This window comes from Macaca mulatta, chromosome 11 (assembly GCF_049350105.2).
Source record: "Macaca mulatta isolate MMU2019108-1 chromosome 11, T2T-MMU8v2.0, whole genome shotgun sequence".
NCBI lineage: Eukaryota > Metazoa > Chordata > Mammalia > Primates > Cercopithecidae > Macaca > Macaca mulatta.
This window is the reverse complement of record NC_133416.1, coordinates 11,650,976-11,678,895: the sequence shown is the minus strand read 5'-3', so window position 1 is coordinate 11,678,895 and position 27,920 is coordinate 11,650,976. Positions and strand designations below refer to the sequence as shown.

General features: G+C 43.3%; 2 protein-coding genes across 11 annotated transcripts in view; one reads left to right on the top strand and one right to left on the bottom strand.

The window, feature by feature from the left end:
* PHC1 (polyhomeotic homolog 1) overlaps positions 1–19,503 on the top strand; it is a 27,171-nt gene extending 7,668 nt beyond the window's left edge. Inside the window, exons 6-15 of one of the 3 annotated variants that reach the window (XM_015151025.3) lie at positions 817–948; positions 8,224–8,716; positions 10,341–11,125; positions 11,653–11,800; positions 12,058–12,269; positions 12,919–13,033; positions 14,662–14,770; positions 14,982–15,132; positions 15,582–15,813; positions 17,348–19,503. In XM_015151025.3, the coding sequence (XP_015006511.1) occupies positions 817–948; positions 8,224–8,716; positions 10,341–11,125; positions 11,653–11,800; positions 12,058–12,269; positions 12,919–13,033; positions 14,662–14,770; positions 14,982–15,132; positions 15,582–15,813; positions 17,348–17,502 (2,532 nt within the window). In that variant the 3' untranslated portion in view covers positions 17,503–19,503. 3 annotated transcript variants of the gene reach the window in all.
* On the bottom strand, positions 18,396–27,920 carry M6PR (mannose-6-phosphate receptor, cation dependent). 8 transcript variants are annotated; one of them, XM_077953597.1, is made up of 9 exons: positions 27,743–27,920; positions 24,975–25,083; positions 24,484–24,663; positions 23,685–23,851; positions 23,309–23,397; positions 21,819–21,928; positions 21,423–21,553; positions 20,451–20,577; positions 18,396–19,975 (listed from the first exon to the last, which is right to left on the bottom strand). In XM_077953597.1, exons 6-9 carry the CDS (start codon positions 21,915–21,917, stop codon positions 19,853–19,855), a joined length of 480 nt encoding a protein of 159 aa, XP_077809723.1. In that variant the 5' UTR covers positions 21,918–21,928; positions 23,309–23,397; positions 23,685–23,851; positions 24,484–24,663; positions 24,975–25,083; positions 27,743–27,920; the 3' UTR covers positions 18,396–19,852. The 8 variants fall into 8 exon arrangements, with proteins under 8 accessions (XP_077809723.1, XP_077809720.1, XP_077809721.1 ...); XM_077953594.1 differs by lacking the exon at positions 23,309–23,397 and having other exon boundaries at positions 24,967–25,083; positions 27,387–27,920; XM_077953595.1 differs by lacking the exon at positions 23,309–23,397 and having other exon boundaries at positions 27,387–27,920.

Genomic DNA, 27,920 nt, shown 5'->3' with positions numbered 1-27,920 from the left:
ATCTCACTGTGTCACCTAGGCTGGAGTGCAGTGGCACAATCTCGGCTCACTGCAGCCTCTGCCTCCCGAGTTCCAGTGATTCTCCTGCCTCAGCCTCCCAGGTAGCTGGGATTACAGGCACGCGCCACTACACCTGGTTAATTTTTGTATTTTTAGTAGAGACGGGGTTTCGCCATGTTGGCCAGGCTGGTCTGGAACTCCTGACCTCAGGAGATCCACCTGCCTCGGCCTCCCAAAGTGCTAGGATTACAGGCGTGAGCCACTGCGCCCGGCCAAAAGCCATTTTTTAAAACCATGGTTACCCTGATGTCTTGAGAGAAGCTGGGACCTACTTCCCATACTTTACTTAACCTAGAAGTGATGCTCTCTGTTCACAGGTAGCCTGTAGATTAAATTAAGATATTATGCTAGAAAATACTGGCTTAACATTTGACTAAATTAGTGTTAGATATAGTCAACCTTTAAACCTTTGGCACAAGTATACACATTCTGTGTTATCGCCCAGCCTACTGAGCGATATATATAAGTACTTGTTCTAAAATCCTAATTTTCTCTATTTCTTCGACGTCTGACTCTTTGACATCAATCTGTAGTTTTCTGTGCATTCTAGGTTTTCTTCTGGATGGTTCATCACATGTGGAGAGTATGAGGCTCCTGGGTTGGTGTGGAACAGGCAGGGCTCAGCTGTTTAATATCTTCTGTTTATTTTGTCTTGTGGTCCTTCCTTTCCATCTCTTCTGTCTCTTCTTTCCCTCTTGTCCTCTTTGCTCTTCGTCTTCCTCTCCTTGCCAGCCACAGCTGGGAAACCTATTGCAGGTAAACCGAACCCTGGGTCGGAATGTGCCTCTAGCTTCCCAACTCATCCTGATGCCTAATGGGGCAGTGGCTGCAGTCCAGCAGGAGGTGCCATCTGCTCAGTCTCCTGGAGTTCATGCAGATGCAGATCAGGTTAGTGGCGATGACTTTACCTGTGGGTGGGCACTGGGTAGGATGAAGGGAATGACCATCGACCTGGGTCCATCCTTCTGCTTCATTACACTTTTCAGAATTCTTACTTTTTGTGTTTTGTTTTTCCTTCCCTTAATCACCATAGAAGTTGAATCCCGTATAACCTTTGAGTTAATTTGAGTTAGAAAGACAAGGAGATTTGCCTGAAAATAGTCTTGTGGATTTGGGAAATCTTATTTTCAAGATAGGGTAAATTTCCTTACCATCCTTCAAGTCTCCTGTGAGTCTGTTTTATTTGGAGAGTCTTAATTCTCTCATAGTACTGTCAGAAGAGAAGAGATTGTTGAGAGAATTCTTCTGTTACTTAGATCTAAAGCTGACCTGGCTGAGGAATGACCTTACTGGAGGAATGTTTGGTTGCTTCTGTTTGTAAGTTACTCTAGTTCTCAACTTTCACTCTCCTCTTCCTGTTCACTGTTTTTCCCAGTAAAGGTCTTCCTCACCGTTACTTCCTGTGACTTATTCCCAAAATACATGTATTTTTGAGCCTGAAATTTTAGCTTCTTATGGATGGGACACAACCTCGGATCTTAGGATAATTACTCCATCCTTTTAGTTTATCAGTAAGCTGGTAAATGTTGAGTTCTTCCTGTGTGTACTTTTGGCCCTCCCTGTTTGTGGGTCCCATACCTGCAGGTTCTGCATCTTTGGCTTCCACGTCCGCAGATACAACCAACTGCAGATTGAAGATATTTGGGGAAAAAACCAATTAAAAATAGCAATACAAGAATAAAAAAATACAAGAATACAGCATAGTGTAACTATTTACATAGTACTTACATTGTATTAGATATTATAAGTAATCAAGAGGTGATTTAAAGTATACAGGAAGATGTGCTATGTGCATAGATGATATGCAAACACTGCTCTGTTTTATAAAAGGGAATTGAATGTCTGCAGATTTTGATGTCCATGAGCCTGGAACTAATCCCCTGTGGATACCAAGGAACAATTGTATTAGAAATTTTGCAGGTTTGAAAAAGAAATGTGAGTCAGGTCTTCAAAGAGCTTAGAGAATGAAAGTGCCCTAACTAGGCTGGGTGTGGTAGCTCACTCTTGTAATCTCAGCCCTTTGGGAGGCTGAGGAGGGTGGATCACCTGAGTTCAGGAGTTCAAGACCAGCCTAACCAATATTGTGAAACCCCGTCTCTACTGAAAATACAAAAATTAGCCGGGCTTAGTGGTGGTGTGCCTGTGGTGTGCCTGTAGTTCCAGCTACTTGGGAGGTTGACACAGGAGAATTGCTTGAACCCGGGAGGCAGAGGTTGCAGTGAGCCAAGATCGCGCCACTGCACTCCAGCCTGGGCGACAGAATGAGACTCCATCTCAAAAAGAAAAAAAAAAGTGCTAAACTAAATGGTGCTAACTTTGAGTGAAACATGAGTTTGGAAAAGAATTGGTTACATGACTTTGCAATGCCTTATTGGGATACTTGAGCAGAGTCTTGAAGGGTGAGTGGATTTGATTTGGAGTGAGAAGAAAACTGGAGAGAGAACAGCAAGCGTAAGAGCATAGTCATGTATTTAAATATGAGTATGTGTGGTGGGCGTTGGAATGAGGGAATAAATAAAATAGAATCAACAGGCCTGATGATAGAAGAGGTCATTGCTAGGGTGGAGCATAAAAGCCAAGTAAAGGAGGTTGTAGTTAACTTCATAGGTCACAGGGATCATTGCAGAATAACAGGATGAGGAAAGTATTTAGGAAGAACTGTAGGGAGAAAACTGTTCTAATACTGTTCTAATAGTTCCTGGAGAAGAGAAGTTAGGGAACCTGCTAAGAAACTCTTGGGGTCCTCTAGCTGTAAGGCAAGCCTTTGTTTTAGACTTGGTGATAGCAGTGGGAGCCAAGAATGAGGTTGGTTCCATTTCCATATCCAGTTCTTTGGTTTATCCACTCATTCCTTCATCAGATATTTGAGTGTCAATATGTGGAGGAACAGAGGGCAGTAGTTAAAAATACGCATCCGATGGGTCAGATTCCAGCTCCACTACTTACTGTGTGACCCTGTGCAAATGATCTGACATCTTTCTGTTATCGTTTTTTTCGTCTGTAAAACAGATATTGTAATATACCTACCTCAGGATGTGTTGTGAGGACTAAATGAGTTGCTGTGTTTAACTGCTTGAAGAGTGCCTGGACGTAGTGAGTGTCCAGGAAGAACTGCTATTATTAATGTATCAAACATTCCTTAACCTTGGGTGCCCAAGAAAGTCATAATCACTTCTTTTGTGGAGCTCATAGACCATTGAAACACCAGACATTAAACTAATAGTCACCTGAATGGGGAAATAATTGAGAAAGTACCAAGTGTTCTGAGAATTTAGAAAGGGACTTAATTTAGCTTTGGCATGGGGTGTAGAAGTCAGGGAGGTGACATTTAACTTGGGGTGTGCAGAAGTTAGCCAGATAAGGATGTGAAAGGAGAGTGTTGGAGGCAGGAGAAGAGTGTGTCCAAAGGCCCTGAGGAGGGCAGGAACTTGATTTGTTTGAGGATTTGAAAGTCTTATATTCTTGGAGTTTGGCAAAGTGGGGCTAGATGGGTAGGAAGAACCTTATCTTGCAGGGCTTTGGGGGCTGTGTTTAGGATTTTGGGCTTTTTATAAAAAGCAATTGGAAGCTATAGAAGGATTTTAAATAAGGAAGTGTCATGGAGAGATTTGAATGTATTTTTGTTTTGTTTTGCTTTTTAAATACCATGTTCATTTCCTCTTTGGAGACTAAACAGATATGGTGTGAGTGTGACTGTCAGGAGAATAACTGTTCTAACGGTTTAAGGGAAAGATGATGTTTGTATTGGGGGTAGCAGTGGAGATGGACAGAAACGCATATATTTGAGGATAACTTGGAAGAATCATTGAAGAGGGTAAACTAATTTAATAGATGGGGGAATTAAGGGAGATGCCAGATATGAGATCTGATATAGCAGTGGGGTGGCCGGTGGTGCTGTTTATGAGACGACGAATGTAGAAGTGTATTTAGAGTGAAGTTCAGTTTTGGACATACAGGCTTAGAAGTGCTTATGAGCCATCCATGAGGAGATACTGAGACTGCAGTTTTATTATGTGGTTCTTGAGCTCAGAGAAGAGGTCTGGGTTGGAGATAAACATTTGAGAGTAGTAGACATATAGATGATAATTGAAGTCCCCCATCTACTAAATTAGTTCACCCTCTTCAGTGTTTAAAATTGCCTGGGGAGGCCGGGCGCAGTGGCTCACGCCTATAATCCCAGCACTTTGGGAGGCTGAGGCGGGTGAATCACCTGAGATCAGGAGTTTGAGACCAACTTGGGCAACATAGTCAAACTCGGTCTCTACTAAACATACAAAAAAAATTAGCTGGGCATGGTGGTGTGTGCCCATAGCCCCAGTTACTGGGAGGCTGAGGCAGGAGAATCACTTGAATTTGGAAGTTGGAGGCTGCAGTGAGCCAAGACCGTGCCACTGCACCCAGCCTGGTTAACAGAGGAAGCTCCATCTTAAAAAAAAGGCCCGGCGCTGTGGCTCATGCCTGTAATCCCAGCACTTCGGGAGGCCGAGGCAGGTGGATCACCCGAGGTCAAGAGTCTGAGACCATCCAACCTGATCAACATGGTGAAACCCTGTCTCTACTAAAAATACAAACATTAGCTGGGTGTGTTGGTGCACCCCTGTAATCCCAGCTACTTGGGAGGCTGAGGCAGGAGAATCACTTGAACCTGGGAGGTGGAGGTTGCAGTGAGCTGAGATCATGCCATTGTACTCCAGCCTGGGCAACAAGGGCGAAACTCCATCTTTAAAAAAAAATGTTTGGGGAGATAGTACAGATTGAGGAGAAGAACGTTTAATATGGGGCCCTGAGGTAGGATGAAGCCCCACTTTGGAAAAGCAGTTCAAGATGGATAGAGGGTAATGGGATGGCAGAGGGAATGGGAAAGAGCAGCAGATAGGAAAATCTGGACTGTAGTGTCATGAAGACAAGGGAACGAAATGTTATAAGATGTGCGTGTGTGCATGCGTGCGTGCATGGGCAGGGGGTTTTATTAATAGGGAGGGAGAGTGGTTTCAGTTGAGTTTGGGGGGTGGTGAATCCAAAGTAGTATGATGAGTTTGAGGGGTGTGAATGGCTGGTGGGAATGAATACGGTGACTGTAAATAGCTATTAAGAGTTTATCAGCACCAGGAAAGGAAGGTGGAACCGGGGAGGGGAATGTGCATTTCATACATGGTGATGAGGGAGCCAGTGGAGAAGGAGAAGTGGAAGAGGAGGCAGTGGATCTTATATGCTCCTTGAGATGGCAGGAGGAGATGGGATGTAGAGCACAGAGAAGGATTGATTGCCTTTTGATAGGAAGGAGAGAAGGGAGAGAAGGGAGAAGTGATGAAGTAATGCTCATATAATGGTTTTTGTTTTCTTTGAAGAGGTGAGGAGGAGGAGGAGAAACAGAAGGTAGCCTGAGGTATAGGGAGAGAGTGGGAAAGTTTGAAATAGCCATTATGGAAATGAAGCTGATTGGAAAAACTATATATTAATGATTACCAGATAATATTATATACTAAAGCACCCAATCCTGATGATTCTTGTTAATATCTCTCAAAAGCCATCACCTCTTCTCTACTGCTTCTCCTCCTGCCTGAATTCAGGTTTTAATTATTTGAACCTGTTCTGTACTAGTTTTCTTTCTTTTTTTTTTTTGGAGACAGAGTCTCTCTGCTGCTCAGGCTGGAGTGCTGTGGTGTGATCTCGGCTCACTGTAACTTCTGCCTCCTGAGTTCAAGCGATTCTTGTACCTCAGCCTCCTGAGTAGCTGGATTACAGGCTTGTGCCACTATGCCCGGCTAATGTTTTGTATTTTTAGTTAGAATATGGGGTTTCTCCATGTTGCTCCTGCTGGTCTCGAACTCCGGAGCTCAGGCAGTCTGCCCACCTTGGTCTCCCAGGGTGCTGGAATTACAGTCGTGAGCCACTGCACCAGCATATTGTACTAGTTTTCTAAATGGTCTTCTTGACTTCAGTCTTATCTACTTGTAATTCTTTTCTGCATTACTATCAGGAAACTTTTACTAACTTCTTTTTTTAGAATAAGAAAATATATGTTGTTACTACTAATTTTTTAATTGTACTTCTGGTACACAGAATTTGCTAATATTATAAGCCTTGGGTCATGACACTCTCTCACTGTTGGTCTCGTCATAACCTTTTAAAATTTATTTACTCAGTAACTTTTAATAATGTAATAAGCAGTGTGCAGTTCCATCTATTGCCTTCCCTTACCCATAGTAAGGAGCCTTCTGATTTCTAAGTCCATTCTTCCCTGGGGTCCTTTTTTATATAGTTTTATTGCATCTCTGTATTTCTAAAATGCCCTTTTTATTATAGAAAATTTTAAACATATACAAAAATAGAAAAAGTGTGAATTCCTGTGTACTTACCATCCAGCTTCAACAATTATCAACACATGGCCATTGCATTCAGGCCCTTCTCCGCCTGTGGAGTATTTTGAAGCAAACCCCGGACACCATATATATTTTTTAATTGTATTGAAATGTATAAGGTACTCATGCTGTATGTACACTTTTGGAGAGTGCTTTCTTAGTAACATTGTCATGATCCATTTGTTTTGTTGGAGTCATTGTAGTTTATTAATTGTAGTTTCTACATACTGTTCCATTGTATGAATATACTATAGTTTATTCATCTTCTCTTCTGTAGATGGCCCTTTGGGTTGATTCCAGGTTGTGGTTGCTATGAATAGTGCCACCATGAACATTCCTATACATGCCTCCTGTGGTACATGGCAAGAGTTTCTCTTGTGGAATTTCTGGGTTAGAGAGTGTGTGAATGTTCAACTTTAGGATATGATAACAAATATTTTCTAAAATAGGAAGTGTATTGATTTATACTTCAATCAGAAATGTATAAATGTATAAATGAATGTTTATTTTGATTAATAACCTTTATTGGCTTCCTATAATCCGTTAAGCGGGCATCATTCTTTCCCTTTATCCATATTTTAGAGTACTGACTATGTGCCAGAACTATGAAGGTGCTAGGAATATAACAGTGAATAAGACAGATAAACTTGCTGTTCCCAAACTAAAGTTCAGATTCCTTATTTCAACACACCAGGCCCTTAATGGCCAAGCACCTTTCTACCTCGTTATCCACAGCCTGCCTTCCTAGCTTCGTTTCTTTCCATTCCTTGTAATTTACCCCAAACATAATATTTATAATTTCTAAAAATACAGTCTTTTTAGAAATTATACATATTTTCTATAATATTTAAAAATAATGTCTTTTTTTTTTTTTTCCCCTCCACAGACAGGGTCTCACTCTGTTACCCAGGCTGGAGTGCAGTAGCATGATCTCAGCTCACTGCAATCTCTGCCTCCCAGGCTCAAGTGATCCTTTCACCTTGGCCTCCTGAGTAGCCAGGACTACAAGTGTTTGCCACCATACCTGGCTAATTTTCGGCATTTTTTGTAGAGGCAGTGTTGCCCAGGCTGTTCTCGAACTCCTGAACTCAAGCAATCTGTCCATCTTGGCCTCCCAAAGTGTTGGGATTACAGGCGTGAGTCACAGCGCCTGGTCTAAATAATAATCCTTTTTTGGCTCTGGCCTTGCAAATGCTATTACCAATATCTTTAAACCCCCACCTTCACCATTGCCTACTGAGTGTCAGATCAGCATCACGTGTTTTAGGAAGCCCTTTCTTGATCTCCCTAGTCTTAGTTGCTCTTCCTTCTTTGTACTCCTATGGTACTGGGTGTATATCTATACATCTTATATCGTAAGTGGTAATTTTCTTGTCTTCTGTAGTAGAAAGTCATCATTAAGAGCAGAGACTGTGTCTTTCCTCTGCATTTCCAGTATCCAATGTAGTACCTGAGGCATAGTAGGTTTTTGGGAGGTGCTGAATGGTTGAATGGCGAGGTTTTGGGAGGTGCTGAATGATTGAATGGCGAGCAAAGGGGTAACTGAAGAGAGATTTTGAAGGAATAAATGACCACACTTGATGACACACTTGCTAGTGAGTGAACGTGGCTGAAAAATTAGATATGGTTCCAGAGTTCCTCCCTAGGAGGTAGGAAGGCCTTAAAGTATATTGTAAAGGCAGAGATACGAGCTGAGGTATTCTGTGGAATATGACACAATAGCTATCCTGGCTGCTTTTGAATCTTTGACCTTAATGCCTCCAGTCCTCCTTTTCTCAATCTGTTTTTTCATGTCTTTCAGGTGCAGAACTTGGCAGTAAGGAATCAACAGGCCTCAGCTCAAGGACCTCCAATGCAAGGCTCCACTCAGAAGGCCATTCCTCCGGGAGCCTCCCCTGTCTCTAGCCTCTCCCAGGCCTCTAGCCAGGCCCTAGCGGTGGCACAGGCTTCCTCTGGGGCCACAAGCCAGTCCCTCAACCTTAGTCAAGCTGGTGGAGGCAGTGGGAATAGCATCCCGGGGTCCATGGGTCCAGGTGGAGGTGGCCAGGCACATGGTGGTTTGGGCCAGTTGCCTTCCTCAGGAGTGGGTGGTGGGAGCTGTCCCAGGAAGGGCACAGGAGTGGTGCAGCCCTTGCCTGCAGCCCAAACAGTGACTGTGAGCCAGGGCAGCCAGACAGAGGCAGAAAGTGCAGCAGCCAAGAAGGCAGAAGCAGATGGGAGCGGTCAGCAGAATGTGGGTATGAACCTGACACGGACAGCCACACCTGCGCCCAGCCAGACACTTATTAGCTCAGGTAAATTGTCACTCCTAATGTCATTATTCTCTCAGAATTAATGTGAAATTTTCCTTTTTTTCTTTTTTTGCCTTTTTTTCTTCACCTTTTTGTTTTTTCCCCGCTTCTGTTGGTCCTTGAATAGAGGAAGGAATGGGAATCATATCAGCCTTGAACATATTATTTCAGGGTCGGAGGACAAGTGACAGATACAGATCTTATCTGTTTCTACCAGGCAATAGTCAGCTTACAAGTTGCCCTGTCCGCTTTCTTAGGCTGTTAGTTCTTCAGTTTATCACTCTGTCTATTCATTCATCACATCTTACTGAATTGCTTGCTGTTTTCTAGGAATTACTGGGGATACATTTTTGAAAAGCAGATTCCTTGTCTTCATGTAACTTAGCATTTACTATAAGGGATGAATTCTCTCCTCACTGTTTAATGTGGTTACTTGGTCCAGCGTAGAGCAGATATAGTACAAATGCCTTAGAGCACTTAAGACTAATAGAGAGGTGGGGTGCGGTGGCTCACTCCTGTAATCCCAACACTTTGGAAGGTCAAGGCAGGTGGATCACTTGAGGTCAGAGTTTCAGACTAGCCTGGCCATCATGGTGAAACCCTGTCTCTACTAAAAATACAAAAATTAGCTGGGCATAGTGGTGTACGCCAGTAGTCCCAGCTACTCTGGAGGCTGAAGCAGGAGAATAGCTTGAACCCGGTCGGCAGAGGTTGCAGTGAGCTGGGATCGCACCACTGCGCTCCAGCCTAGGTGACAGGGCAAGACCGATAGTTTATACTTGCTTTCAGACTGCGGGTAAGATGTAGTTAGATGTGTGTATCTTATTTGGTCAAGCTGATTTTTGCCTTTTTTGTTTCTAGCACCTTAGTTGTTGATATACTTAGATAATTTACTCACACAAAAAATTAAAAGTTAGTTATTATTATACTTGGTATTTACATACTCTAGCAGTTATATTTCTAAAGTGCTTTATCACATGCTTTGATCTCTGGACAATCTGGTGCAATATGGAGAAGTAGAGTTTGTCAATCCCAGTTTATAGTGGAGGAAACTTAGGTCAGAGCTGACAGGTGCTGACTCCTAAGACTTAGATAGTGATCTAAGCTGATGGTTTGTAAAATCCAAGTCATTCATGGGAAGATGTTGGTATCTTTAACTCTGTGAATATCTATTTTTTCAGTGAATATTAAGTGCTTCTGAAGTGTCAGGCCCTGAGCTCTGTATTAGGGATGTGAAAATAAATAAAACATTGGATTCAGCCTTTGAGAAACTCCAATCTAATGGAGGAGGGGCTAACCATTCTTCTTTGCTGAGTACAGAGTAAAAGAGTACAATATTTAAGTATGGCAAAGATAAGAGACACAAGAAATTACTGAGGCTCTGAAATGATTGAGCAAGGGAGTTCTTTCTCTGGGATCTTTAAGACTAGTGGTAGTTGATAATGTCTGATTCAGTGGAAAGAGTATGGATGAAGTGATGTCCAAGTTTCATACTGACTAGATTTATTTTCACCGCATAATTCCAAAGCTAGGTATACCTTGGAAAAATGATTTTACTTTTAATTTAGAATGGTTATTATTCTCTGCTCTTTTTTCTCTTTATTCTGTTCTGGGATTGTTCCTACAGCCACCTACACACAAATCCAGCCCCATTCACTGATTCAGCAACAGCAACAGATCCACCTCCAGCAGAAACAGGTGGTGATCCAGCAGCAGATTGCCATCCACCACCAGCAGCAGTTCCAGCATCGTCAGTCTCAGCTCCTTCACACAGCTACACACCTCCAGTTGGCGCAGCAGCAGCAGCAACAACAGCAGCAGCAGCAACAGCAGCAGCCGCAAGCCACCACTCTCACTGCCCCTCAGCCACCACAGGTCCCACCTACTCAGCAGGTCCCACCTTCGCAGTCCCAGCAGCAAGCCCAAACCCTGGTCGTTCAGCCCATGCTTCAGTCTTCACCCTTGTCTCTTCCACCTGATGCAGCCCCTAAGCCACCAATTCCCATCCAATCCAAACCACCTGTAGCACCTATCAAGCCACCTCAGTTAGGGACTGCTAAGATGTCAGCTACCCAGCAACCACCACCCCATATCCCAGTGCAAGTTGTAGGCACTCGACAGCCAGGTACAGCCCAGGCACAGGCTTTGGGGTTGGCACAGCTGGCAGCTGCTGTACCTACTTCCCGGGGGATGCCAGGTCCAGTGCAGTCTGGTCAGGCCCATTTGGCCTCCTCGCCACCTTCATCCCAGGCTCCTGGTGCACTGCAGGAGTGCCCTCCCACATTGGCCCCTGGGATGACCCTTGCTCCTGTGCAGGGGACAGCACATGTGGTGAAGGGTGGGGCTACCACCTCCTCACCTGTTGTAGCCCAGGTCCCTGCTGCCTTCTATATGCAGTCTGTGCACTTGCCGGTGAGTGATGTCTGATGGTTTTGAGGGCACTATTATGCATGAGAGTGGACCTGGGGCTGAGTGGAAATAGAGCTTAATTTAATAGGGGAATAAAGAGTTAAGAGGGTTAATACTGGTATTTATCTGCTTTTTCTGTAAGAGAGTGACACATTAATATGTATAATATCTGAACTTTATACTCCTAAATTTGTTACTGATACTATTCTGGGTTTTGGGTATGTAATAAGTTAGATCAAGATAGCCTTAACCAAATCAGTCCTTGAAAAAACAACAGTTCTTGGTTGGTCTGCATGAATATAGGGTCTCAAGACCTAGGTCAGGACTAAATCATGTTACATTTTCTTTTGTCCTGATGTAAAGTTATTAGGAATGACCAGGAATTTTAGTGTACCATGGGAAGTAGATAAATTGGCAAATCTGGAACTAAGAAAATTTTCTTTGAAAGAGATTATTTATGGTAATAATTTTGGTTCCTTGTTATCCTTCATTTGTACATCTTTGTTTCTTTCCTCTTCTTTACTCTATAGGGTAAACCCCAAACATTGCCTGTCAAACGCAAGGCTGACTCTGAGGAGGAGAGAGATGATGTCTCCACGTTGGGTTCAATGCTTCCTGCCAAGGCATCTCCAGTAGCAGAGAGCCCAAAAGTCATGGATGAGAAGAGCAGTCTTGGAGGTGAGTAACTGACTTCTAAAATGCTGTTGTAGTGCACACAGAGTAGAGAAATGTTCTGAGTGAGCTAAAAGATAAATCTGGTTGAGTAGAAAATGGACCAGAAGTTGGTGGACAAATGAATAGATCCAAAAACAGGGAATCCAGGGTGAATTGTCAAGGGTAAACATAGATTATTATGGAAGATCATGCCGGCTCAACTAATAGATGGATCAATATTTCATCTCATGTCTATTGCTTAATCTGTGTTTATTTTCCAGAAAAAGCTGAATCAGTGGCTAATATGAATGCTAATACCCCAGGCAGTGAACTAGTAGCCTTGACCCCTGCCCCATCAGTACCGCCTCCTACACTAGCCATGGTGTCTAGACAGATGGGTGACTCAAAACCCCCACAGGCCATCGTGAAGCCCCAGATTCTCACCCACATCATTGAAGGCTTTGTTATCCAGGAAGGAGCAGAACCTTTCCCGGTGAGGGCAGGGCCACAAGGTGGGACTTTGAAGTGGGGACTTGGTTTGATTGTTGTCTTTTCAAACTCCAGTAAAAATAAAAGGCACAGAACTATTTAATTAAAGAATGGTTCAGTTACGCTGTTTATTTAGTTATAAAGAAGGAAAGGAAAAGGAGTGTGTGAAGCATAAAATGAAAATGTTAGGAAGAGGAGAAAAAAAGGAAGAAAGTAACCTTTAAAACTGTACTGTTTAGTTAGATTAACTAGTTTGTTTTATAATGAATAGAACAGTAGTGAGGTTAAGGAGCTTTCCTAGGGTTTGTAGAACCAGGACTAGAACTGAGGTGTCTTGACTCCTAGGGCATTTTCAGCGCCATAGGAAGGAAGAGGACAAAATAGGGAGCCGGTGTAGGAACCTGTTCTCCATTGGCTTATCTGGAAAGACAAGCCAGTTACTACTTTTTTTTTTCATTTCCAAACTATTGTATAGAGACCAGTTACCACTCTTAAATGATTAACATATTGAAAGTGATTCTCTCTGAACCAGACTTGGTCTTTAACTCAGAGATCCAAGCAAAGACATAATATTGATTGGGAAATGTTGGGGAAAGCTATAGAGAAGCAGAAAGGGATCAGGCTAACTTAATTCTAAATGTTTTCTGGGACAGGTGGGTTGTTCTCAGTTACTGAAGGAGTCTGAGAAGCCACTACAGACTGGCCTTCCGACAGGGCTGACTGAGAATCAGTCAGGTGGCCCTTTGGGAGTAGACAGCCCCTCTGCCGGTGAGTATTTATTTAGAGACCCATTTAGGGGAAGGAGGCTTGTGGAGATGTGTTTGAGGACTCAGTGTAAAATAGTAGTTACCTGTTTATTTAAAGTAGAAATAAGGCCTGGCATGGTGGCTCATGCCTATAATCCCAGCACTTTGGGAGACCAAGGCAGGCACGTCACCTGAGATCAGGAGTTCGAGACCAGTCTGGCCAACTTAGTGAAACCCTGTCTCTACTACAAATACAAAAATTAGCCTGGTGTGGCAGCGGGCGCCTATAGTCCCAGCTACTCAGGAGGCTGAGGCAGGAGAATCACTTGAACCTGGGAGGTGGAGGTTGCAGTGAAGTGAGCCAAGATCGCGCCACTGCACTCCAGCCTGGGCGACAGAGCGAGACTCTGTCTCAAAAAAAAAAAAAAAAGTAGGGATAAAATGAAGTCCGTCTACACATAGAAGCCATATTATATATCAGAGTATGTAGAATCACAGAAAAGGAGTTATATAAGGTTAGGGGAATTTATCCAGCTAAAGTAACCTTTTGAATTGTTATTATTTTTTTTGAGATGGAGTTTTGCCCTTGTTGCCCAGGCTGGAGTGCAATGGTGTGATCTTGGCTCACTGCAACCACCGCCTTCTGGGTTCAAGCGATTCTCCTGCCTCAGCCTCCTAAGTAACTGGGATTACAGGCATGCTCCACCACACCCGACTAATTTTTGTGTTTTTAGTAGAGATGGGGTTTCTGCGTGTTGGTCAGGCTAGTTTCCAACTCCCCACCTCAGGTGATCTGCCCGCCTCGGCCTCCCGAAGTGCTGGGATTGCAGGCGTGAGCCACCGCGCCCAGCCCCTGAATTATTCTTTACTCTATAGATGTATTTTTTGGCCGAGTGTGATGACTCTCACCTATAATTCCAGCACTTTGGGAGGCCAAGACCGGTGGATTTCTTGAGCTCAGGAGTTTGAGACCAGCCTGAGCAACATAGTGAAACCTTCTCTCTACAAAAAAATATAAAAATTAACTGGGCATTGTGGCACGTGCCTGTAGTCCCAGCTACTTGGGAGGCCAAGGTGGGAGGATCGCTTGAGCCCGGGAGGTGGAGGTTGCAGCGATCCCTATAGTGCCACGGCAGTCCAGCCCGGATGACAGAGTGAGACCTGGTCTCAAAAAAATTTTTTTTTCAAAAGATGATCTAAAATAGGACGTTTATGTCTTTAATTTCCAGTTCTCCTTATTCTAGATTTTATAATCTGTCTTAAGGACTCTTATTTACATTTTCCCCCTGCTTTTGGAAATCCTTGTGGTAGATGGATCTTATATCTTCCTAGGCATTAGTAATTAGTTCCTCTTTCCTCAGAAGTTGAATCATATCTGAAATCTAAGAGTGTGAATTAGGATAAAATTAGTAAGACATCTAAAATGGAAAGAGTTTGGCTTAAGATTAGGAAGATGTCATAAAGTTCTCAAGGGACACGTCTTCATGGTTTTAGATTTTGAACTTTGTGTTTTAGGGATTCTCAACTAGGTTGTGTAGGTTTTTGGGGGTAAACCCTGAGAATAATTTTAGAATCCAGCTCTGAGCCTAATGATTGCTTGAGGGGCAGCAGAAACCCATGGTGACTGTCCAGCAATGCCTTGTTTTTTAGAGTTAGATAAGAAGGCGAATCTCCTGAAGTGCGAGTACTGTGGGAAGTACGCCCCCGCAGAGCAGTTTCGTGGCTCTAAGAGGTTCTGCTCCATGACTTGCGCTAAGAGGTACTCTGGGCACCCTCCTCCTTGCCCTCAGCACTGATATCTCCATCTAATGTTACACCCCTTCCCCAGGATCGTCTCATAGCTGATATTTTATGTCTGCCTCCTTGCTTTTATTCCCTTCCCCAAATCAGCTCATAAGCAGCAATTCACATTTAGAGCAGGGTAGTCTTCTGTGGCACTATTGACATCCTGTATGTGCCCTGTCCTGTAGGTACAATGTGAGCTGTAGCCATCAGTTCCGGCTGAAGAGGAAAAAAATGAAAGAGTTTCAAGAAGCCAACTACGCTCGCGTTCGCAGGCGTGGACCCCGCCGCAGCTCCTCTGACATTGCCCGTGCCAAGATTCAGGGCAAGTGCCACCGGGTGAGCTGCTTGTTGCAGAGCCAGATGCCTTTAAAGTGGGTCTTTTTTCTTTCCCTACAGGGCAATTCATTTGCCCAGGTAAGAGGGTGTGAGGTGAGAACTCTGGTTTCACATTGATTGCATTACTCCAAATTCCAAGAGACCCTGACCCCCTTTGTGTCTGGACCTCTTACCTAACTACTGGTTCATATATCCATTAATCCTTACACTGTACTTGAGTAGAGAAAATAGATCAATTGTTAGGTCATGGGGAGAATCAAGGAGGTGATACAGTTTCTATTTAAAAGACACTTGAGAGTAGATTTTGGGCATTTGCAAATAAAGTGCTGCTTATTTCATATGTGGTAAGATTAGTTTTTCTTCTACGCCCAATCCAGGGTGGTTTGGGAAGAGAGAGAGGGGAATAAACCTTTGACACTGACCTCACTGGTTTGCTATTTTCCCTATAGGGTCAAGAAGACTCTAGCCGAGGTTCAGATAATTCCAGTTATGATGAAGCACTCTCTCCAACATCTCCTGGGCCTTTATCAGTAAGAGCTGCGCATGGAGAACGTGATCTGGGGAATCCCAATACAGCTCCACCTACACCAGAATTACATGGCATCAACCCTGTGTTCCTGTCCAGTAATCCCAGCCGTTGGAGTGTAGAGGAGGTGTACGAGTTTATTGCTTCTCTCCAAGGTACTGACCCTCTCTTCAACAGAACCCAGGTTGTTTTCCTTACATCATCCCGCAGGGGCCTTGATAAGAGGGGAAGTAATTGACTTTAAAGCAGTGGGAGCTTGAATGCTAATATAGCGGCTCTACTCCTAATATTTATTCAAGTTGACTTCCTAATTTTTTTCTGGGTTGACATTATCTTCTATAGTGTCAGTAATTTTACAGTGTTTGATTCTCATATTTCATGATGTAGCTGCATTTCTCACTAAATTTTTGGATAAAATATTTTTTATGTGTAATTATGATACCTACCATGGAGAAAATTTTTTTTTCAGTGGAGCAGGGTATTAGAAACTGAGTGGCTATTGTTGCCCCACTCTTCAAAGAGGGCTTGTTTGCTAGTCTTTTTTGTTTGTTTGTTTGTTTTTTGAGACGGAGTCTAGCTCTGTTGCCCAGGCTGGAGTGCAATGGCCGGATCTCAGCTCACTGCAAGCCCCGCCTCCTGGGTTTAGGCCATTCTCCTGCCTCAGCCTCCCGAGTAGCAGGGAGTACAGGCGCCCGCCACCTCGCCCGGCTAATTTTTTTTTTGTATTTTAGTAGAGACAGGGTTTCACCGTGTTAGCCAGGATGGTCTCGATCTCCTGAACTCGTGATCCGCCCGTCTTGGCCTCCCAAAGTGCTGGGATTACAGGCTTGAGCCACCGCGCCCGGCCTGTTTGTTTGTTTTTTAAACAGAGGCAGGGTTTCCCTATGTTGTCCAGGCTGGTCTTGGAGTCCTGGGCTCAAGAGATCCTTTTGCCTTGGCCTCCCAAAGTGCTGAGATTATAGGTGTGAGCCACCGCACTCAGCCTATATGCTATTCTTGACAAAGAGTTTTCTCCAGAAATGAAAATTACCCTACCCTTCTTGCTATTTGTCTCAATTCTGGGCCCTTAAACAAAAAGATCACAAAGAATCTTTTTGCCAGTATAAAAGAAAACATGCTTTTTTGTTCTCTCGCTTTCTCCCATCTCCACGCTATTTGAATGAAGTTATTTCTGTGGTTGAACAATTTAGTTGCTTTTCCTTTCTTGGTCTTGGACCTTGGCTTTGTTGTTGTTGTCGTTTTGAGACAGTCTTACTCTGCCACCGAGGCTGGAGTGCTGTGGCATGAATTTTGGCACACTGCAACCTCTGCATCCTGGGCTCAAATGATCCTCCTGCTTCAGTTTCCCAAGTAGCTGGGACTATAGGCATGCACCACCATGCCCAGCTAACTTTTGTGTTTATAGAGTCAAGGTTTTGCCATGTTGCCCAGGATGGTCAACTCCTGGGCTCAAGGGATCTGCCTACCCTGGTCTCCCAAAATGCTGGGATTACAGGTGTGAGCCTCTGCCATTTTTTAAATAGCCAGTTCTTTCTAATTTCATTTTCCTTTTAAAGCTTGCCATCTGACTTCGTATTACTGAATTTAGGACAAGTACTTTGGAATTAATCATTGCTAGACCTCAGTTTCATTTAGTTTCCCTCCTCCTATCATCCGGCACTACCTACGTATTCTCACCATTTCTTCTAGGCTGCCAAGAGATTGCGGAGGAATTTCGCTCACAGGAGATTGATGGACAGGCCCTTTTATTACTTAAAGAAGAACATCTTATGAGTGCCATGAACATCAAGCTGGGCCCTGCCCTCAAGATCTGCGCCAAGATAAATGTCCTCAAGGAGACCTAAGGTGGCCCTGTTGCACAAACCAGCCTAAGGCAGACACTCCCCACTGTCCAGGTTATAACCTGGTACCAGCAGAGATTTTGCAGGGAAGAAAGAGCTGTTCCAATCATGTAACCTTCTGTAGGGGATTACTGAGACAGGGAAGAGAAGTGCAAGAATTGGTTGCTGGTGCTACATGGCGGCAGCTTTGACATTTTCTCTGGGTTCTACTTTATTTTGTAAAATCTTTACAATTCTCACCATTTCCACCTACCTTAATCCAATCTTTATAAAAGAGGCAGTCTAGAGAACTAGGACTGCTCAGCCTTATCCTGGAATGGAGCATTTAGCCCAGGTCTTAATCCTCCAAGAGGAGGAATACATAGTATGGTAAGGCAAGGAACTGGGTGGAATGTTAGGTTGCCTGCCCAATGGGAGAGGTAGGGTTTTTCTAGCTTGTGTGACACAAGTAGCAAAATCTGGTACGCCCTCTGCCAGTGTAGCTGTGGCTCAGAGTTTTCTCTTTGTTGTCACTTACTCCCTTGTGATTGAATCTTTTCTCCCGGCAGGATCCCCAGCCAGTGTAGAGACTTGATTGGCATCTTTCTTATGCTGCAGGGACTAAAAGTATTTGGGGCATATGTGGCTGCTCATTCTTTCTGCATCCCACTGTTCCCCTCCAATTTGTTATTTTGTACCCTATTTTTCAGTTCCAACTCTGCTCTGTCCTATAGCTGTATAAAACCAGAGTGCGTGGGGCTAAGGTCAGGAGTATAAGTACCTGCCTTAGGCACTATTCCTTATACAACAAAAATATTAAATATTTTTTTCCTCAGTAAAAGGATGAAAATTGGTTTCAGTTGTCTTACTCTATTCCAGTCTTTGCCCACGTTCACACAAATGACTAGGCCAATATGTTTTGTTTGTTTTTTTAATCATTACGAGTTTTTGTACAAAAAGTGATGTTTTTTTTTTCTTCATTTTAAAACACCAGGGTGTGGGGGGGAGGGATGCAAACAAATAACAAAAAAGATGCTTTTGTAACATTATTTTCCCTGTTTAGAAAGAAAAAATCACTCCAATAGTATTGAAAAGTCCAAAGATGAAATAGTTTCATTTTCTTTTCCTAAGGCTTAGAAAAGGCCCCCTGCCTATTGATTCCATTCCTCTTTTGTGTCCAGTGGAGCCATATTACTCTTCAGTGGCCCAGGGGTTCACTATTACAGAAAGATCAGTCCAGGTTTCTGGGCACATGGCCTAAACAGGAACATGGAAGCATCGGAGGATTAAAAACCTTTCCCCACAGAAATGTGGGCAAGAAGACACTTCCCTGAGCCAGCAGAAGGGACAGGTGCAGCAGCATTCCACACCCAGCGCAGAGGACAGCAGAGCCCTCGATGTCCCACTTCTGCTTCCATTCCCTTTCCAGAAGATTGAAAAAAAGGTCAAAACCACATGCCTGTGGAGAAAGTGCGACACGTTTAGAAATACTGGTATAGGGAACCAGGAGTAAGAAAAGCTTTACCAGCTTTTACTACAAATGGAAGAAAGACATCAGGATCCCACCACCGCAAGGTAAAGTGACTTCCCTTTTCTGGAACCCCTGTGGCACAGGAGTTCCAATTTTCCTTTCCAGTGGACTGGATTTCTGGATAGGCATTTTGGCTGTATATGGACAGATAAGACCACAATCCATGGCCCAATCCCAGCTATACAGTTACCCCAATTTCCACAAATGATGTGATGGTACCGTATAATCCTGTAAAGGGAAATTTCACATTTTTCCTGTCCTAATCCCAGAGGTGGGAGAAGCAAGTCTAGAACATCTCCAGGCTCAGACTAAATGAGAGTACTTGGACTGCAACCAAGTAATCACTGCAAAGTAGTTCCAAGCAGCAAGAAATACCAGATTCTCATGGAGACTACTATAGGGTACAGAATAACAACATGAAAGCAATCAAACCTGTATAAATAATGTTTCTTGGCATTTTTTTTTTTAATTAAAGAAATCCAGTGTCTCAAAAACTTGTGAAAATGTGTTTAAAAAACAAAGGGCCAGTGAGCCTGCCACACCATTTTGCCCATATGCCTGTTGTACCTTGTGATGTCAAGAGACAATGCAAAAGCCTGTTTTCACAGGCCCTATTAATATTAAGTCTGACTTACAACTGTACCTCGCTAGAGAAAAAACAGAAAATAAGGAACAAAGGGAAGGCAGTTTTACTAGTGAGAAGATGCAAATCAAAAGCAAACTGGAAAGCAAGAGCAATAGTAAGGGTGAGATGAGAGACTGGAGTTGAGACTGCTTGAGAAATCTGGCTGTGTAGCTTTGGTTTGGGGGACTGAGGAAGAGGCTGGACATATAAAGTGCAATCTACATTGGTAATAAATGGTCATCCCTTTCTTCTGACTCCTCCCCCAGCTGGTCATCCCCCACACCACGATATGCTGCAGGCACATTTCGAGGTTTAGAACGGCAGACAAAGTCACAGCCATCCTGTAGGGGAGAAAAAAAATAATAATAATTTGGAGCATCCAACTTTAGGTTATGAGAAAAATGTACTTATGGTCTAGGAATGTGGCAAGAATTGGTTTTCTACAGGGATAATGAGAAAACCTAAAAGGTGTGACAATCAGCCTAAATTCAATTTGGGACAACAGGAGAAAAAGTTTCTTCTTAGGCCTCCCCTTCTTCCCACCCAGGCCCACTTAAAAGCTAAATCAGATTTAGAAGAGCCCACCTGGTCATCAACAGTGTTGCTCTTTCAGCAATTTCTTACCAAGGCCAGAAACGGATGCTATGCCACTTACTACTTTGTACTAGGGCAACCATCTTGTTTACTGGGACTTTTGTGGTTTTAGCACTCCATGTCCTGTGTCCCAGGAACCCCCTCAGTGTGAGCAGACCAGGATGGTTGGTCACCCAGCCTTGTTTGCAGGCTACAAATTCAACCAGCTGCCCTGTTACTTACTGCTACCAGATTTCCAAGATCCTGCCAGAAGGCTAAGTGAGGAAACTGCTCCATTCCTTTGGCTCCCACCACCAGTCGCTGGTATAGGAACCCCCCAACAACATAAACAGCAACCAGTGACGCAAACCTGTAGAGAAAGAAGTCTATACTTAAGAACTGAGAACTAGTAAAACTCAGGATAACCTCTATATTTATCGTTAGCTGTTTCCTAAGATACATTCCCTGAAAAGGAAAAATGAGTAGTGACACTAAATGAAAAAGGGGGCTGGTAGCTCTTAGAAAACCAATTAGAGTGCTGTCAGTCCAAGAGAAACAAAGGCCCAAAGTGTGACAGGGTGTGATTCTATGGCCAAGAATAATCACCGTTAAGTATATGATTCCATTTCTCTAAAAGTTCTGATAATCGAATGAAATAATATAAAAATTGCCTAGTCCTCCAGCAGGGGAAAAAAGCACCTCCAAATGCAAATCTATACCGGCAACTAAACATTAAATCTCATTTAAAAAAAACTTGCATAGTCAGTTTTTTTTTTTTTTTTTGAGATGCAGTTTTGCCCTTGTTGCCCAGGCTGGAGTACAACGGTGCGACCTCAGCTCACGGCAACCTCCACCTCGCAGGTTCAAGTGATTCTACTGCCTCAGCCTACCAAGTAGCTGGGATTATAGGCATGTGCCACTGTGCTGGCTAATTTTGTATTTTTAGTAGAGACAGGGTTTCACCATGTAGGTCAGGCTGGTCTCAAACTCCTGACCTTAGGTGATCCGCCTGCCTTGGCTTCCCAAAGTGCTGGGATTACAGGTGTGAGCCACTGTGACCTGGCAGAATTATTTTATAGCCAGAAGATTTAAAAAGTCATCCCCATCAATTACAGTATAATATACACATGTACAATTTGTGCTTATGTACCACCATATAGTTACTGATCTTAAAAACAAAAGGAAAGAAGGTCTGTTCTGATAAGGCATACTCACGTGACAAGTAAGATAGAACCCACACTGAGGTGGGAGATCTCTGGGGAACAGGCCAGGCTGCTATCCATCTCAAAGAGGTAGAAACAATCTTGGACTTTGCCCCGCTCCTCAGACACAGGGTTAAAATTGTCCTGATGATGAGACGGCATAACACATTTAGGTGGTAAAGTGTTTTGACTCCTATGCAACAAAATAAAAAACCCCCAAAATACCTGCTCCTTCCTAGTTCAGCAGCCTATTTTCCATGGAAGATGCGTGTCTGACACAGAGAGAAACTGAGCTGCTAGTATTCTCATGTCCATTCCAATGTATTGTGTCCCCTCTGGATATTCTCCCCCACCTCACGTCAGTCCTTTCAATCTCCTCCCCCGCCTTATACAACCCAGGGTGCCTCACCGCTAGGGTGTGTCGATTGCAGGAGATCATCACCACTGCACGACGCTGCTCCTTGCCACAGTGGTTGTCATATTCATCACCCCCTTTATAGATCAGCATGATCCAATTACCTGAGGAGGGACAAGGAAAATGGAGCTATGGCGTGGGGGAAAAGCAGAGGCAGATCTGGGTGGTATGGCAGAGTGGAATTGAGTAATTCATTGCAATTGGTTACAAGTAAACAAGCCTCATCAGTATGAACTCGGTACACCAGAAATGCCAAGCTAAACTTGTTTGCTTACAAAGACTTGTGTTCCCTTAAGACAGCAATCAGATATTCATTTAAGAATAATCGTAGGCCGAGACGGGCGGATCACGAGGTCAGGAGATCGAGACCATCTTGGCTAACACGGTGAAACCCCGTCTCTACTAAAAAATACAAAAAACTAGCTGGGCGAGGTGGCGGGCGACTGTAGTCCCAGCTACTCGGGTGGCTGAGGCAGGAGAATGGCGGGAACCCGGGAGGCAGAGCTTGCAGTAGCTGAGATCCGGCCACTGCACTCCAGCCTGGGTGGCAGAGCAAGACTCCATCTCAAAAAAAAAAAAAAAAAAAAAAGAATAATCTTAATTTTTAACATTAAAGGTAGGCAGCTGACAATGCAAAAGCAATTATGATCCATACCTTAACACTGATTCATTTTCTGAATATCTTCTAAAAGCGAAAAAAGAGGTTCCATACAATGGCTGAGCAGCAGGGGTAAGCCCATCTAAGATTTCAACTTAGCCCCAGATAAATTCAAAGCAGATATTTAAGATTGGAATGTATATCTCCTCTTTAGTATTTACTGTGTTCAGTTATTTTGCAAAATATCATTTGATTCAATAATTGTGAGGTGAATGCTCCTCGTTTTGCATATGAGAAAATAAAGTCAAAAGGTGATATGACTTTCCAGTCACAGGATTAGGAAATAGGAGGAGAACCTAGTCACATAACCCCTAGCCCCAAATCCTTTTGTTATTTTTTTATTGTATTATTTACCAGGAGTAAATAGCTACTCTGTATAACTTAGTTATTTATCTGTATGGGAGGGAATTGGACCATAGGTGCTTACATGGTCCTCTCCAGCAATGCGACTTTTAAGAAATACCACCACCATAGCACAAAAGTCAGTGGGTAAAGTTTTGCAGACTGAGTAGTTTGCAAAAAAAGTTTGAGCTCTTAAAATTTAACTGGTCAACTTTTGATTAATTTGATGAAAAGTGGTGGTGGTTGGCATTTTTAAGTCTAGTGTGAAACTCATTAAAAGTATTTGGGTGAATAAAAGAACTCTAGGCTATAGAATTCTGGCTAGAGTTGGCTGGGAGCGGTGGTTCATGCCTGTAATCCCAGCACCTTGGGAGGCCGAGGTGGGCAGATCAGGAGGTCAAGAGATCAAGACCATCGTGGCCAACATTGTGAAACCCCGTCTCTGCTAAATATACAAAAATTAGCTGGGCGTGATGGCACACACCTGTAGTCCCAGCTACTCGGGAGGCTGAGGCTGGAGAATTGCTTGAACCCAAGAGGCCGAGGTTGCAGATTGTGCCACTGCACTCCAGGCTGGGTGACAGAGAGAGACTCCATCTCAAAACAACAACAACAACAAATTCTGGCTAGTCTTCATTTTGCATAAGTTTTTCAGTAATTGTAATGCACAACTGTCCTGAGCTGTGACTTACAGAGGAGCTGTGGAATTAGGCATCCTGTGGTCTAGTACAGTCTCAGGGGTGCCGAACCACACATACGATATACCGAAGAGACTGGAAAGGGCCACGACATACAGGATTGTCAGAGGGATTGGTTGGGATCAATTAGTTAATCAAGAGTAGGAAGGGGAGCGTTCTTACTTCCGTTGAAGATGTGAGTCTCGTTGAGTCTCCCTACCACTGTCTCCTTCCCATTACTTTTGTTGATTTGCACCAGGCCTGCCCCAGAAGTGTGGTTGCCAGCTTCCCGGCACACCCTGAAGATGTAGATGTATGTGTCTGAACCCTGGCCCACAGTGCTCTCAAAGCTGTCAAGAGAAGTGGGAAGAAAGAAGAGGAGAGTTACCAGCTATCAGCCTCAGGAATAAGAGCATCCTTTTCCTTTAATTAAAACAAAACAAACAACATGCTCGAATTACTTGAGGTCATGGCTGAGTGAATATTTGTTTAATTTTAAGATATTCATAACCTTGACAGACCATCCTTATTGCTGATGATGAATTATTAAAATACACCACCCAAGATAGCTCAGTATTCTAGTTATTTTTAGAATGCCTGTTAGTAACCATGTTCCAATGAATAAGGGCCCATGTTCATGGGATAGTCTCATTTCTTAGGGACCAACTTCAGATTTATATAACTGAAGATCCCTGACACTTACAATGACGTGTCAGCCTAAATATGTTTATCCGATATTTCTAAAGTCCTATTATAACGTAGGTATCAAATAATGCTTAAATTTCTACAAGCTAGTCTCTTGGATCCAGTCTTGGAAGTAGCTACTCTTCCGTGAAAGATGAGAAAACTGCACACGGCAACTAAAAGCTGGGCTGAGAATTTGCTCTATATCATAAAAGAGAGCACGTTATCAAATAAAATCAGTAAGAAAAGACCTTAACATAAATATTTTCTCAAGCTCTTTAAGGTTCTTCTCATTTACCTTTTATTAAACAGTGGTTTCAGCCTCTTCACTAGAGCCAATTCTTTCTCTGACTCTTTACCCTTTTCTCCTACCAAGTCGCAAGTTTTTTCTTCTGCCTGCCAGGATTCTCTCACTGCCACGGCCAGAAGTAACAGCAGTAGCAGTCCAGTCCTCCAGCAGTTGTAGAAAGGGAACATCCTTTGGGAGAGAGAGTGTGTTGGGGAGGGCAGGTAGGATCAGGAGAGGGGGAAAGAAACAAAGCGTATGAATGTGTAATAAATGGATGGTATTTTGACTATCCAGAAAGTACACGATTCTCTGGCATATGCAACACATAGTACATTTTAATATCTGTAACAAGAGCACCTGCAGCAGAAAACTCATTTATATTTAACTTTTAGTCTAATGTATAGGTGAGTCTTTCAGAACAAACTACAAGGTTGAGAAGAGGGAAATGAAGAAAACTTAGAATGATGACAGCTTGGACGGAGCCATCCTTGCCTCCTTGCCTCTTTACTGTTTGATGGCTTGATGAAGTCTTTTGAAACCTCTTCGGCCTCTACAGGTCACAAGTCTCGAGGGTTTCTAGACTTCCAGTAAGTACAGTTGTCTTTTACGCTACAAATCAATGACAACAAATTGGGAATCACCAAGCCATTTTACAATAGAGTAAATTCAATTCACCTGCTGCTTGTACTGCTCTAGGAATGAAAACACAAGCTCTCTTTCCCAAACTTACTAGGTTGGTGCAAAGGTGACTGTGGTTTTGGCAAAAAAAAACCCCACCAAAACCTAACATTTTGTTTTCTCTAATCCATCCTCATATCCAGTACAGACTGATTTACCCTTGCAAAACACTTCACTCTGATATCTGTTAATGATCCCTCAGGCCATCGCTACTTGTTTATTCCAACAGTATCACAGGCAGTTTCCTGATTTAACTCTTCTAAACTTTTCTCACTTACAATAAAATGCTGCAAATCTGGGCTTTGGTATGAATATTCTTTAAAGTTCTCTAGTTCTTTTTCATGCTGGTCCACTTACTCCACCGCATTTTTGAAATATAAAACTTGAAACAAGCAGAATTTTCATGGGTACTAATGAGTTTGAAGATGGGAAAATGGAAGCTCCAACCTTGACCCTGAATGCACTTTCCCCATTTCCCTAAACAAAGTAACATCTGACCTTCTATTTCCCACATCCCACTAAAGCAACAAATTCCGGGAAATTGTCTACCTGACTTCCTGTACCCCAAACATCAATTCACTACTGTAATATTATGGTAGTTGCCATAGAATAATCATAGCTAGCCAAGAGGTCCAAGGCCCTTATAACACATTTAATGCACTGAAACCACACAACAGCAGGCAACAATAGACTACTGCCTTGGGCCAGGTGCTGTTCAAAGCACTTAACATATATTAAATAACTAATTAATCCTCACAACCTTATGAGTAAATACAATTATTGTTGCTATTTTACCAATAAGAAAACCGAGACACAGCTAGTGGAATTAGCCAGAGAGTCTGGCTCCAGAGTTCATGGTCTGTCATTACATGTATATTTCCACTATGCACATAATAATTTTTTGGAGATGAGAGTAGGCAACCAAAACTGTGGGTTCTTTTTTTTTCCTCCTAAGAAGTGAAGGGGAAGTGATTCCTCACAGTTGACTGAATAGGTGGTGAAATAAAGAACTTAGACCTCCAACTCCCACCACCTTCCCTAAGTTAACCCACTGCTCAACACACAACTTGACCAGCTGACTCACTAAAAAGAAATTGGAGGCTCCTTTTTCTAGACTAACTTAGCCTGCCATTTTCCTTTACAGTCAGTCTCTCAGGACCTAATTAAAAACTGACAGTTGATGATTTCTTTTCCTAAACTAGAACAAGGAATCTCACAAAATTAGGAAGGAATGAAAAGTTAAACACCTCAGCCATTAGCTGAGTTGAACTATCTTTTATTTGCTTATTATTAAAAAAGTTAGGGTAATAAATTGATACTGTATTCTTCTTTCCTGCTTAAGGCTTGGCTTTAAATTTAAGCTGCTTCTCTTTGATTCAGTGGCATAATGCGCTAAATGTTTTACCTAGATTATGTTCATTAATCTTCACAACCCAGAAAAATAGGTGTAATTTTTCATACTTTAAAACGAGAAAACTGACGCTTTACAGAATTAAATTACTTGCTGTACATTACACAGATATTTTATGTGTGTGAAGTTACTGGGGCAATTTAGACGATTCGTGGCATAAAGATAACTGCTGGAAAACTTACAAACATAGGAGTGCAACAATCAGGCAGAGAACGAAATAGAAGGGTTGGGTAGTCCCCTTTTAATATGCTACAGTTAGATTCTCAAGGTACAAGAGTTTGTCTATATACTTTGGAAATAAGGAGCAGGATTTTATGATCTTGAAAAATCTCTTTCAATTTTCTTATTCTCTAACGACACATCTATTCCATTTGGCAATGCTAAAAATTATCCTTTATTAGGGTGGCCAATGACTAAGCCAGCAATTGGGAAGCAGCTTACACCACTGGGCCTCTGTAGCACTCACTTCCCCATCTGGTAAGACAGCCATGGCCATTTTTCCAGTGGAATTTCTACTGTCTTCCCGCTGGCTCCTTTCTGATGTAGCAGTCCTTATCCCTTTTTCTCCAGCAGCCTACAGTTTTAGAAAAGCAGCCCCAATTGGCTGAAAGGCCTAATGCTTAAAGAACTCAAGAGAGAAGGAGCCTCAGAGAAGTAGCGGCTTTGTCCCAAGAGCGGAAGCTCCCCACGAGGAACACATGATAATCCGTCCATCAGCCATTCTTATCCATATCACAGTCGCATCCCCCTCAAACCTCTCCCAGGGTGCTAGAAATTCTCGCTCTGTCCAGTGTCCCGACTTTCCAAGTGCTTGGAGCCATACCTTCTCCAAATGATGCCACTTGACCTCCCACCGTGATGCAGGCCAAAATTCCTCCTACAAATAAATCCACGAACACCTCCAACGGACTCCATACTTGGGGTTATCTTCCTTTCCCTGCTTTCCAAGTATCGTAAATCCCCTCTCTGGTTTTGGAAGTCCTTTCTCCCTCACACCTTTCGGAACTCCGTGACTCTCCGCCCCCACGCCTCCGCCTCTATTCTACTCTTAGGGCTCCTCAGCCAGATCTTTGGCTAGAACCATGGTCAAGGGAGCCATTGCGATCCCGGCTCCTGTCATAGACGCTTAAGTGTGAGCGCACCCCAGCCCGCCTCCTCCTCCACGCCCCTCACACTCACGTGTCGCGGGGAACTGGAGCAGCCAAAGCTCAGAATCCCCCGTGAATACCCGTCTGGGGATGGGAGACGGGGCCAGCTAGGGGCCGGCCGCAGACCCCGGTCCCAGAGCTAGTTTCAGAGGCCAGCGTTCCCCCTAGCGCCTGGATGTGCCCCACTCCGGGAACCGGAAACAGGAAGC

Excerpts from the sequence above, each read along its gene's own strand:
- M6PR (XM_015151036.3), bottom strand. The coding sequence starts at position 27,478 with ATGGAGTCCGTTGGAGGTGTTCGTGGATTTATTTGTAGGAGGAATTTT. Across the intron at positions 23,852-24,483 it reads AAACCACTGTTTAATAAAAG|CTTTGAGAGCACTGTGGGCC; the intron begins GTAAATGAGAAG and ends TTCTCTTGACAG. Across the intron at positions 21,554-21,818 it reads GCAATCGACACACCCTAGCG|GACAATTTTAACCCTGTGTC; the intron begins GTGAGGCACCCT and ends TCTCATCATCAG.